A 13,041-nucleotide genomic window follows, 5' to 3' on the forward strand; every position below is an offset into this window, starting at 1 on the left:
TCAATGGGCCGAATGGCCTCCTTCTGCACTGCAGGGATTCTGTGATTTAAAGGTCTGCGGAACTCAGACGGGAATCTCTGGCGTTGGGGCGGGCGCGATCGGAGATTCCTGCCCCGTGTGCTTACCTCTGTGCTTAAGGTCACCTTTAAGGGCCTCACTCCGATTGAAACTCTCTAGCGCCTAACGTGTAAGATCTCTCACCCTGCTGCAGTCTGAGGGCTTTGATTCCTGATCCTTACCCCTGTCGGCGAGTCAAGTACCCATATCCCCTCTTTGAACCTGGTTTGTGAAATCTACAACTCAAAAAGAGACACGCCAGCTCCTCCAGTTCATGAAGATATGCTGGAACATCGGTGTTGAGAAGACAACCCACCCAAGGCCCTGATCACCATGAATAACATATTCGCCAACTCCTCGGTGGCAGATCAAACCTGTCTTTGTTACGACTGTTCCAATGTGCAAGGTCGGTTTTCATTTTTGGTGCACATGCTTTAGTTTTTGTTTAAAAAATCAACTGGAATGGATATGGTATCCAAAACTTATCCATGGAAAACTGTCAAAAATCATTTCCATTTCTTCTTAAGTCTACTGGTTTGCATTTCCACAATCCAACCGAAGAGAACATTGGATACAAGGCAGAGAAACAACGTCATTCAGCCCATGCGGTCCATGCCAGTATTAATGCTCTACTCAAGGCTCCTTACATCATTCCTCATCCAACACTTTTCAGCATAACCCCCAACAGACCCTTCTCCCTCACATACCTGTCTAGCCCCCCTCCCCCTTAAATGCCCATACCAGCCTCCCCGAACAGGCACCAGAATGTGGTGACTCGGGGCGTTTTACTGTAACTTCATTTGAAGCCTACTCGTGACAATAAGCGATTTTCATTTCATTTAATTTCAATATAATTTCATCTTTCCTTTTAATTTCTGTGGTCGCAGGTTACACCTTGTCACCACTCTTTTGGATATTAGAAACGTCTTCTGAAATTCTAATTTGGGTTTCTAGGTGGCTAATAATAATCTTTATTAGTGTCACAAGTAGGCTTACATTAACACTGCAATGAAGTTACTGTGAAAAGCCCCTAGTCGCCACATTCCGGCGCCTGTTCGGGTACACAGAGGGAGAATTCAGAATGTCCAATTCACCTAACAAGCACGTCTTTGGGGACTTGTGGGAGGAAACCGGAGCACCCGGAGGAAACCCACGCAGACGCGGGGAGAACGTGCAGACTCCGCACGGACAGTGACCCAAGCCGGGAATCGAACCCGGGCCCTGGCGCTGTGAAGCAGCAGTGCTAACCACTGTGCTATTGTGCCGCCCTATCTTATATAAACGGCCTCTAGTTGTGCTCTTACCACAAAGGGAACCATTCTGCGTGGGATTTTCCTGCCCCACCTTGGCACACCCAGTGTGCTTTACAATGGCGGAGGCAACTGGTCATTGGCCGCTGGTGGAATTTTCCAGTCCCATCAACGCCTGTGGCCTTGGGCGCGACGTGCCCGTCCCGACCCGCTGCCGGACAGTCATGTTCGGCGGAATCAGAAGATCCCACCAACGGGTTGAGCCTGAAAATCCCACCCCCTGTGACTAATCTGTCAAACCCTTTTCCAGAGTTTTCGACTCCTTGGCCTTTTTTATTCCTGGAGTAAACAGACCAGCCTGACAACTCCTTCCCGGGCGGAATACCCTCACATTTTGGGATCATCCGTGTAACTTTTCTTTTTGCATTCTCTCCATTTCAAATCTTTTATTTTTATAATACGTCAACCAGAATTGTATGCAGAACTCCAGGTGGATTAACCAAAATTCGATACAAGTTTGGGATAACTTTTGTAAGAGCGACAAAGAACCCATACTGAGTTCGGTTGAAATGAAAACTTACTTTAGTTTACAACAAACTACTATGTACAGCACCAGTGCATCCCCACAGGGCCTTCTGTAGTCACTGCCTTACTGACCAGTACTGACCCCAACAGACAAGTATCGTTAAAGGTCATCCCGCCCCCTTATCGGGGGAGCTCGTATTCTGCAAGATCCACGGGATAATCATCCCTACTTCCCTAACTCTTCAATTCTGTCCCTCTGGAAATAAATTCTACTTTGTTCCTTCTTTGACCTGTGTCACTACTTTTGGCCACTTGTCGGAGGGCAGCAGGGTAGCATGGTGGTTAGCATAAATGCTTCACAGCTCCAGGGTCCCAGGTTCGATTCCCGGCTGGGTCACTGTCTGTGTGGAGTCTGCACGTCCTCCCCCTGTGTGCGTGGGTTTCCTCCGGGTGCTCCGGTTTCCTCCCACAGTCCAAAGATGTGCGGGTTAGGTGGATTGGCCATGCTAAATTGCCCGTAGTGTCCTAATAAAAGTAAGGTTGGGGGGGGGGTTGTTGGGTTACGGGTATAGGGTGGATATGTGGGTTCGAGTAGGGTGATCATGGCTCGGCACAACATTGAGGGCCGAAGGGCCTGTTCTGTGCTGTACTGTTCTATGTTCTATGTCTATTTTCACTCCCAGGTCACTCTGATGCTCTACACCATTTAGATTCTTATTTCCTGATGTAATATGTTACATCCTCCAGCCCGACCACCCTGTGAGATCTCAGCATTCTTGCAGTTTGGGGCATTAGTCTATCCCCGCACTCCCTTCGCTCCACCACCGGCAGTAGCGGCTTCATTTGCTTCAGCTCTGAATCCATGTTAACACTTTCCACCCCTCTCTCTCTCATCCTGTAAGACACTGCTTTTAGCCTCCTGTCTATTTTCACTGCCAGGTCGCTTCGATGCCCCATTAGTTATTTTCTAACTAATGCCCGATCTTATTTTTCTTGCCAAAATACTTCACCTCTCTATGTTGAAATTCAGTAACCAATTACATGACCATCCTTTAGGTCACCTGCCCTCATATCTCACATGCCTTGGTCAACTGTTTGGCTGATCAACGCTCCGACACCTTGGGATGAGAGGTGATAATATGTCTCACGATGCGTCATCTTTTTCCTCTGCTGTGTTTCCAGCTGTACTATTTGTCTTATCTAGAAGGTCAGCAAACGCTACTCACCTGCTCCCTTTTCTTGCCAAAGGCAGGTCCTTCTGCAAATAAGAGAAAAAAGAAAATAGGTTAAGATTCTCCATGGGTTTCTGATATCGGAGCAATGCTTCTTGATTTCCCAGCTGGTAAAACAGAACACATTCATTTATTTTTCTTTATTCGTCCGTGAGATGTGGGTATCGGTGGCTGGGCCGGCATTTATTGCCCATCCATGAGGGCAATTGAGAGTCAACCACAAAGCTGTGGGTCTGGAGTGACATGTAGGCCAGAGCAGGTATGGGCGGCAGATCGTCTTCCCTAAAGGACATTATTTATTTTCTTTTGTTTGTTTTTAAAAAAAAATTTTAAGAGTGCCCAATAATTTTTTTGTCAATTAGGGGGCAATTTAGCGTGGCCAATCCGCCTAACCTGCACATCTTTGAGTTGTGGGGGGTGAAACCCACGCAGACATGGGGAGAATGTGCAAACTCCACACGGACTGTGACCCAGGGCCGGGATCGAACCTGGGACCTCAGCACCGCAGTCCCAGTGCTAACCACTGCGCCACATATCACCCTTCCCTGAAGGACATTAGTGACAATCGATTCTTGGTCACCATTAGACATTTAATTCCAGATTTTTGTTGAATTTGAATTCCAACTGCCCTGGTGGGATTCGAACCCGGAGCATTACCCTGGATTACTAGTCCAGTGACAATACTATAACGCCATTGCCTCCCCAATGATCAGTGATCACCACCAACCCTTTCTTGTACTGCCCATGTACCTCTTCCTACTTAGATCCATCCCAATCTACATCCCCAAGGTCTTTTTCAAAGCACTAGACAAACTAATCATGGCGTTCGGACCTCTACTAAACATTTGCGACAAAAAATTCCCCTCCTGCGTGGGGACCTCCCTCCGGGCCCTCGCCACGGCAGCACTCCCATCCCCACCAAAAAACACTCCAGCAGCCCAGTGGTGACAGCCACCCTCCAATCCTGGAACCAACTGCGGCAGCAATTTGGCCTGACCAAAATGTCGAACAAAGCTCCCATCTGCAACAACCATAGGTTCACACCAGCGCTGACTGGCCCCACCTTTAAAAGGTGGAGACAGGGCGGAGGGACACTGACAGTCAGGGACATATACACAGACGGCAGGATCGCAACACTGGACAAACTGACAGAGAAATTCCAGCTAGCCGGGGGAACGAACTAAGGTATCAAAAACTTCCTACGAAAGGAGACAAGGACGTACCCACAACCGCCACGACAGACACTATTGGAAGAGTTACTGAACGCAAGCATCCTAGATAAAGGAAACTGTAGCGACATGTATGACCGACTGACAGAAAGGGCCGGCAGCCCTTCGAGGCTATGTCCAAAGTGGTGGGGGTGAGGGTGGAGCCATGCCCGATAGCGGCGGTCTTTGGAGTTTCAGACCAGCCAGATCTTCCTGGGAAGGAGGGCGGACGCCCTTGCCTCTGCCTCCCTGATCGCCCGCCGTAGAATCCTGTTCAGCTGGTGGTCAGCAGCACCGCCCAGAGCTGCAGACTGGCTGTCCGACCTCTCGGAATCTCTCCAAATGGAGAAACTCAAATTCGCCGTCCGAGGGTCAGACGACGGCTTCCACAGAACGTGGGAGCCGTTCACCCTATTGTTCCGGGACCTGTTTGTGGCCAACGAACAAGCAGAAGAATAGCCAGGTAGCCAAGAATCAGGGGAAAGTAGCCAAGGCATGAGAGGGAGAGATAGACCGGGAGGGGAGGGGGGAACAGCTAAACTTAAGAGGAAAGAAAGGCGAACCACAGGAGGGAGGGGGGGGGGGGGGGGGGGGCAGAAGCGGGGAGGGGGGGGGAAGCGACAGGGAACAAGAGAGGAGAACCAGCAAGGTGGGGGGGGGGGGGGGGGGGGGGGGGAGGTAGGGAAAGGAGAGCCGGAAGGAGGGCACGGGAAACGATAACAAACTTCGCATCTCCAGGAACCCCCCCCCCCCCCCCCAAACAGTCGCCTACTTATGTGTTGTAAATAATTTTGCCGGTTGTACAGAGTTGCTGCTGTTGAGCTGGTGCACAATACCCAACCAGTTATTCTATTTTATTTTTTATTTTATTTTTTATTATTACTTTTTTTTGGTATGTTTGGATATGCCCTTCTCTTCTATATATGTGTATATATATACTTCTTATTCTGTGTACATAACGGTAAATATACTCTGTTCAAAAACCCAATAAAAAAAATTTATTTAAAAAAATTAGCTGACTGACAACGGGGGTTGGGGGTGGGGAGTTCCAATTGCTTGACTGGGAGGAATTGTCCAAATTAGAGGTGGTTCTTAAGGTGTTGTCTCACTCTTTGTTTGACAGAAATCATCATGTTAATGCTAATAATCGCTTATTGTCACGGGTAGGCTTCAAATGAAGTTACTGTGAAAAGCCCCCAGTCGCCACATCCCGGCGCCTGTTCGGGGAGGCTGTTACGGGAATCGAACCGTGCTGCTGGCCTGCTTGGTCTGTTTTCAAAGCCAGCAAATTAGCCCTGTGCTAAACAGCGGGGACCACTCCCCTGCTTATCTTCACATTCCCGTACCAGCCTCCCCTAGTCGCCACATTCCGGCGCCTGTTCGGGGAGGCTGGTACGGGAATTGAACCCGCGCTGCCGGATTGTGTTGTGTCGCTGCCTTGACAATGGAACCAGGCAGTCTCAGCGGGTTTTACAAGCAGACCTGTGGCCATTCCCTGCGTTTTGAATTGACAAGAACATGTTCACACCGTCAGAAATTTATACTGTACTTTTTAACCAGATTCCCTCAGTGCTTTGCAGGCAGTGAAGTGCTTTCTGAAATGCTGGAACAGAGAATATAGCAGCTCCGGCGGGGGGTGGGGAGATGGGTTTAATGCCTTGTACCACTGAACTACCAAATCCTTTCCTCCATCCTTGTCCGAGGGTGCGCAGGATTTTATCCTCTGTTCACGGTGGCTGTCTGCGCCTGCCAAAATGAGTGAATGGCAAATTAAGCCGATGACTAAAACGACTGGTAGAGAATGGATTCTGCCATCGGGGTGATTCCAGTTCATATTTTCCACTCGAGGCATCCGTTCCGTCATCTCCTCTTCCACACTCCATCCCGCGCTTTGTGACAGATGCAGTCGGCCGGGAGGCTGTCACAGGAACTGCTCAGGGAGGATGTGAACAAGGAGTGCACGCTAAGGGAAGGTGTAATGAACAGCATGCAGAACGCACTGGAGTTGTCTTCAAACACAAGTGTGGCTTACGTCAGGTCCCCAATATAGAGACCAGATTATTGACCTATTTTTATCCGCAGTCGTGGAATTTATTTCACTCCTCACCCTCTTGGCGCTGCGCCCAGAGCCCCGAGGGGGGGTGGGGGGGGATGCTGCGCTGTTGGGAGGTGCTGGTCTAAAACGAGGCCCTGTCCATCCCCTCGGGCAAAGTGCAGGAATGTACTAATATTTATCCCTCATCCAAATTCACTGAAATCGATCATTATTCGAGTGGTGTTTGTGGGATCTTGCTGTGTACAAATGGGCTGCCATGTGTCCTACATTACACAGTGGATATACGTCACCCCTACGGCACAGTGGCACAGTGGGGTGGCACTTCTGACTCACGGCGCCAGAGACCCAGGTTCGATTCCGGCCTCGGGTGACTGTGCGGGGTCTGCACGTCCTCCCCGTGTCTGCGTGGGTTTCCTCCGGGTGCTCCAGTTTCCTCCCACACTCCAAAGATGTGCAGGCTCGGTGGATTGGACATGCTAAATTGCGACTTAGTGTCCTAAAGGTTAGGTAGGGTTACGGGGTTGGGTGGGGGCAAGGGACCAGAGTAGAGTGCTCTTTCGGAGGGTCAGTGCAAACTCGATGGGTTGAAAAGTGTCCTTCTACACTGAGGGATTCAATGAATTGATCGGCTACAAAGTGCTTCGGGATGTCCCGAGATTCTGAAAGGCGCTATATAAATGCACAAAAGTGGCCATAGCCTCCAAAGGGGCACAGCTTGGGCAGCACGGTAGCACAAGTGACTAACACTGTGGCTTCACAGCGCCAGGGTCCCAGGTTCGATTCCTGACATGGGTCACTGTCTGTGTGGAGTCTGCACCTTCTCCCCGTGTCTGCGTGGGTTTCCTCCGGGTGCTCCGGTTTCCTCCCACAGTCCAAAGACGTGCAGGTTAGGTGGATTGGTCGTGATAAATTGCCCCCTAGTGTCCAAAAAGGTTAGGAGGGGTTATTGGGTTACGGGGATAGGGTGGGAGCGAGGGCTTAAGTGGGTCGGTGCAGACTCGATGGGCCGAATGGCCTCCTTCTGCACTGTATGTTCTATGTTCAGCTGTGACGGTGTTTTACTAAAGGTTCACCTGTGTAGTGGGATGAAATGTCAATGGGCACAGTGTGAAAACGGAACTGAAACAAGAACAGAGCGTGCTGGCAAACCACTAGAAGGTCAGTCAGCATCTGGGAATGGACAAGTTAACGTCTCAGCTGTCACTTCCCGCTGCCCCAGAAGGCTCTGGGTGCGAGGGGACGTTTGGAGATCGATAGATCTGTGTCAGATACCGATGGCGGACAATATGGAGCTCAGGCATTTGTCTGACGGAGCAGACAGTCAGGGCGGGGATTTTCCATGCACACACCCCCCCCCCCCCCCCCCCCCCCCCCACCCCCCCTCCGCAGCGTGTTTTGTGAGAGCGAAGTCAGCCTGCCATTGGACGGCGGAGGGATCTATCGATCCAGCCACTGTCAACAGGCTTTCCTGTTGTCCGCACCCTCCGTCGCTGTGACAGGTTCCCGGCGGGGGTCGGGGTGCACGGGGGGCCTGGTCATCACCGCCATTCGGCCCATCATATCTGTACTGGGCCTATAAAAGAGCTGTCCAGTCAGTCTCACTCCCTTGTTCATTTCTCATAGCCCTGCATATAGTCCCTTTTCTAGGATTCCTGATCCAATTCCCTTTGGGAAGTTCCTATTGAACCTGCTTCCGTCGCCCTTTCAAGCGGCGCATTCGGGATCAAAATAACTCACTGTGTAAACACAAATGTTTCCTGTACCTTCAGGTGACCAGCCCTTCCCCCGCTGGAAAGCAGCTTCTCGTTAATGCTACTGAAACCCCCCATAATGGATCACCAGCAGATCTAAATGGAGATCTGGATTGGTCTGGTCTTCTTTATTCATTCGGCAAATTTTAAAAAAATATTCATGTCCGGGGTGCGGGCGTCGCTGGCGAGGCCAGGATTTATTGCCCATCTCTAATCGCCCTTGAGAAGGGAGTGGAGGGTCGCCTGCTTGAACGGCTGCAGTCCCTGAGGTGTAGGTACACCCACAGTGCTGTTAGGAAGGGAGTTCCAGCACTTTGACCCAACGACAGTGAAGGACGTGAGGGGTCAATGGCATGGCCAGCATATATTGCCCCAACCCTCAGTGCCCTGCAGCGAGCCCTCTGCAACTGAGTGGCTAGCAAGGCCATTTCAGTGGGCAGCTAAGAATCAACAACATTGCTGTGGTTCTGGAGTTAGATACAGGCCAGATTGAAATGTGGTAACATCCCCGAAAGAGCATTAGTGAATCAGACGGATTGTTACAACAATCTTGTAGTTTCAACTTCAGTATTAACGAGACTGGCATTTTATTAATTAATTGAATTCAAATTCCCCCGGCTGCCAGGGTAGGGGAATTAGTTCAGGCCTCAACCATTGTCACTATTCTACTGTCCCCCAATCTACTAGCAACCAAGTGTGTTCCCCCTATCTACTCGGAACCTAGCGCAACATGCCACACCAGTGTCAAATCTTCAGAATAACACAACACTAATTCTTTCTGACTATAAATAGTAACTCCCACCATCAGTGCACCTGGTTGAGAATGAAGCCTCTCCTGTTAAGAGTGTTCAGCTCTTTCTCCACGTTAGGAGAAATTCCCTAAAGTGTGCCTCTGTTATTTACTGCGCTGAGTACCATTGCTCGCGGCTCGCTCTGGAGAAATCGGATCACTGAAATTTACAGAATGGGCCATCCAGAAAAGAGTGGGTGAGAAATGGAAAAAGTGGATTTGAAGAACGAACAAAAGCTACGAACAACAGGAACGAACCCATCTTTTTCGAAGATACATCGCTAGAGATTTCGCATCATTTTAAATAACTATGTTGATGTACTGGACAGTGACAGATTGTCACCTTTTTGCCATATGTTGCAATCTTAATGCCCATTTCTGGAACAGCACTAGCATTGCCAAGCTCCATGACTGGCTTGTGAGTCTCCAGGAATTCAGGATTAAGCTCCAGAACACCGCAGGGAGCAAATGCCAGGAGAAAGAACAAATCCCAGGGTCAAGGAAAAAAGGGGGGACTGTTTTTATTTATTACTTGTCATAATATTGCAGCTGTGTGACTGGCAGTTAAGATTCATCCAGTTAACAAAGGCTCCAATAAGGGTTAAAGGGAACAGCCTTTATCCGGAAATACAGGGATTGCTTTACCTCCGCTTCCCACTCAGATTGAGAGGCTGCGCTACTATTAGAGCGACGGCCAAGGACAAGAGGGTTGCAAAGAGCCACCAGAGAGAGGGCGGGATCATGGGGAGTTGTTGGCATTGTGGGAGAGAGATCGCAGGGAGGGGTCGAGAGGGAGAAATCGCAGGTCGCAGTAACGGTGTCGGAGAAACCATCGCAGGTTAGCTCAGATGGTCAGCCGGTGGGGGGGTGGGGGGGGGGGGGGGTGGTGAACATGATGTTCATGCTCCTCTTGGCCCACAAAGCAGTGCCGGATACACTCTTTATCAGTTGGATCCGGCAGTTCTTGCGTCGCTTCATCTGCCGGATTTCCGGAGTTCTCTGCAACCCGATCGAAGCCATTAAATCCAAATGGCCGATAGAGGAACACAGCCTCAGTAACATATGAAAAGAGAAAATGGAGGAGGAGAAGGGATAGAGATCTTTAAGATGCAGGTGTTCGATGAATAGAAACAGAGAAAGTATTTCCACTTTTAGCAGAGTCCAAAACTAGGGATCATAATTATAAACAAATACATCCAACAGAGGATTCAGGAGAAAGTCCTTTAACTATAGCGTGTTGGAAATGTGGAGCTCACTAGCTCAGGATGTCGTTGAGGGTGAATAACAAAGACATATTCATGGTGAAGCTAGAGAGGCACCCAGGGGAGAGAGGAATAGGAGGATATTTTGATAGGTTGAGATGAAGTAGGCATTAAAGCCAGGGGAATTGAATTGAATGACCGGTTTTGTGCGGCAGACACAATATGATGCATTTCAGCTCCTGAATCAGCCTCTCCCTCCTCCGAGACTCAATCGGATTCTGAGAATCGGACACCCAATGCTGACCTTCACACACAGAAACGTCTGACAATCGTACAAGTTTACAACGTCTCGTAGCTAAACGCCCTTTAAAAGTAGCCTGGTATCTAACTAATTTTATTGATAATCATTCCACGCTGACTGAAAACCTTCAGCAAAGGATCAATAAACACAGCCGGATCCCTTTCCGCCTCCACCCTTATCCAAAGGGCACCCTGTAATTGTCTGCACTCTTTCTGTTCCATTAAGCACCACCGTGGTGTGACATTATCATAACTGTAAGAACTGCAAGGGTTAATGAAATGCCTGACTCAACCACTAGAGGGAGCTAGATCTACAATCTACAAGTACATAAGACATTGATGCTAAGCCTTGTGGGGAGAGAAGTGAAGGAGATAGTGTCAGGTGAGAGTACCTTTAAGAAAAAGGTGTTCCTACATGGGTGTGTATATAAGTATCTGTAGTGAGAGTACCTTTAAGAAATGGGTGTTTATTACTACAGTGATGTCAGAGAGTGGGTGGAAATGAAATGAAATGAAAATTGCTTATTGTCACGAGTAGGCTTCAATGAAGTTACTGTGAAAAGCCCCTAGTCGCCACATTCCGGCGCCTGTCCAGGGGAGGTTGGTACGGGAATCGAACCGTGCTGCTGGCCTGCTTGGTCTGCTTTAAAAGCCAGCGATTTAGCCCAGTGAGCTAAACCAGCCCCTGGAGCTGGCCTGTCTGTCAGCTTTTTACTTTTGTTTTAGGCTGTTTGCTGCAGGGCGTGTTTTAATTTCGTTTTCAGAGCTGGATAGCTGCAGTCACAGCCAGAAGGGGTATTAGAGTCTCTCTCTGTAATCTAAAGACTAAATCGACCCTGGTGATTTAAAACTAATAACAGTAGTGACTCTATACTGATGTGCTTCTGGTAAAAGGTGTTTTAAGTCTTATGGATGTTAAAAGGAAAGCTTAAAGAATTACTTAATGTTGTATTCTTTGGGGGTTGTATTTGAATTAATGGTTGCTAAGATGTTCACTGTATGTTTTAAAAGGGTTAACTTGAGTTCATAGAATAAGAACATAAGAACTAGGAGCAGGAGTAGGCCATCTGGCCCCTCGACCCTGCTCCGCCATTCAATGAGATCATGGCTGATCTTTTGTAGACTCAGCTCCACTTTCCGGCCCGAACACCATAACCCTTAATCCCTTTATTCTTCAAAAAACTATCTATCTTTACCGTAAAAACATTTAATGAAGGAGCCTCAACTGCTTCACTGGGCAAGGAATTCCATAGATTCACAACCCTTTGGGTGAAGAAGTTCCTCCTAAACATTGTTTTGCTTTAAAAAATACTTTTCCATTTCTGCTGTACCACACCTGGAGAGTGGACCGTGTGCTCCCCAATCTAGAAAAGGTGTGGGTCAGGTGAACTCCATGATACACTTTGGGGTTCTCTAAACCCTGGCCCATAACAATAGCTGGAATACAGACTGAAGAAAAGATAGTGTGAGTGAGAGCAAATCATAGGTAATGCAATAGTGTAGAGATTAGTAGACGAGTGTAGATTACATGTTAATTATCAACTGTGTATTATATCGGAGTAAGTGGCAAATCCAATTAAGTAGTGCTAATAAATTTATAGCTTTGTTCTATTTGTGGTCTTTGTGAACACTACACCAACCATCCTGACTTTAGCAACAAAAAGAACACCACACATGGGTTGACCTCCAGTAAAGTCTACCGACCATTCCTTGCCTGATCACAGTAGGCATGCCACTCCCAATAGTTACATCGCTCTTTGATGGAGAACGGTAGGGCGGGACATCATCATTGGTATCAAAGGCCCTGGCAACTGCAAGACGTGGACACTGGGTAATGCCCCCCACCACCTATCCGTGTTCCTGAGGAATGCCAAAGTGTGGCGGGGGGCGGGTGGGGGCACCTCAGGCCCATGAAGTGGCGTCCGCTTCCCCTTCTAGGGAGTGAGCGGGGAAGAGAGTGAGGGGTGTGTTGGCTTTTCATTCCCTCGCCGCTCATCTTTGGAGATCCTGCAACTCTCGGAAGGGCGTGACACTATTTCAGTGAAGGGCAGGAAGAGTTTACCCTGGTCAATATTTATCCCTCAATCAACATCACTTAAAAACAAATGGGCCTTTCGGCTAAGACTGAGCATGTAATGCCTTTTCTTGTAAGTTTGGATCTTGTACGTCTCTCGTGGAGACCATGGATTGGATTCGATATGAATTTGAATTGGTTTTTGAAACAAGGGCCGGAATTCTCTCCTACCCGGCGGGCGGGGGGTCCCGGCGTGTTGGAGTGGCGTGAACCACTCCAGCGTCGGGCCGCCCCAAAGGTGCGGAAGTCTCCGCATCTTTAGGGGCCAAGCCCTCACCTTGAGGGGCTAGGCCACGCAGGAGTGGTTCCCGCTTCGCCGGCTGGCGTGGAAGGCCTTTGGCGCCACGCCAGCCGGGGCCGAAAGAACTTCGCCGGCCGGTGGAAGTTCGCGCATGCGCCGGAGCGTGAGCGGCTGCTGACGTCATCCCCGCGCAAGCGCAGGGGAGGGGGTCTCTTCCGCCTCCGCCATGGTGAAGACCATGGCGAAGGCGGAAGGAAAAGAGTGCCCCCACGGCACAGGCCCGCCTGCCGATTGGTGGGCTCCGATCGCGGGCCAGACCACCGTGGGGGCACCCCCGGGGTCAGATCAGCCCCCC

The 13,041-nt window shown here is 49.5% G+C and overlaps 1 protein-coding gene across 1 annotated transcript in view; it reads right to left on the bottom strand.

Moving 5' to 3' along the window:
* The window catches only part of LOC119957102 (microtubule-associated serine/threonine-protein kinase 1-like), a 170,688-nt gene that overhangs the window by 130,491 nt on the left and 27,156 nt on the right, over positions 1–13,041 (bottom strand). Inside the window, exon 2 of the mRNA XM_038784796.1 lies at positions 3,059–3,090. Coding sequence (XP_038640724.1) covers positions 3,059–3,090 — 32 coding nt within the window. The remainder of the gene's footprint in view (positions 1–3,058; positions 3,091–13,041) is intronic.

This window comes from Scyliorhinus canicula, chromosome 25 (genome assembly GCF_902713615.1).
Source record: "Scyliorhinus canicula chromosome 25, sScyCan1.1, whole genome shotgun sequence".
Classification (NCBI taxonomy): Eukaryota; Metazoa; Chordata; class Chondrichthyes; order Carcharhiniformes; family Scyliorhinidae; genus Scyliorhinus; species Scyliorhinus canicula.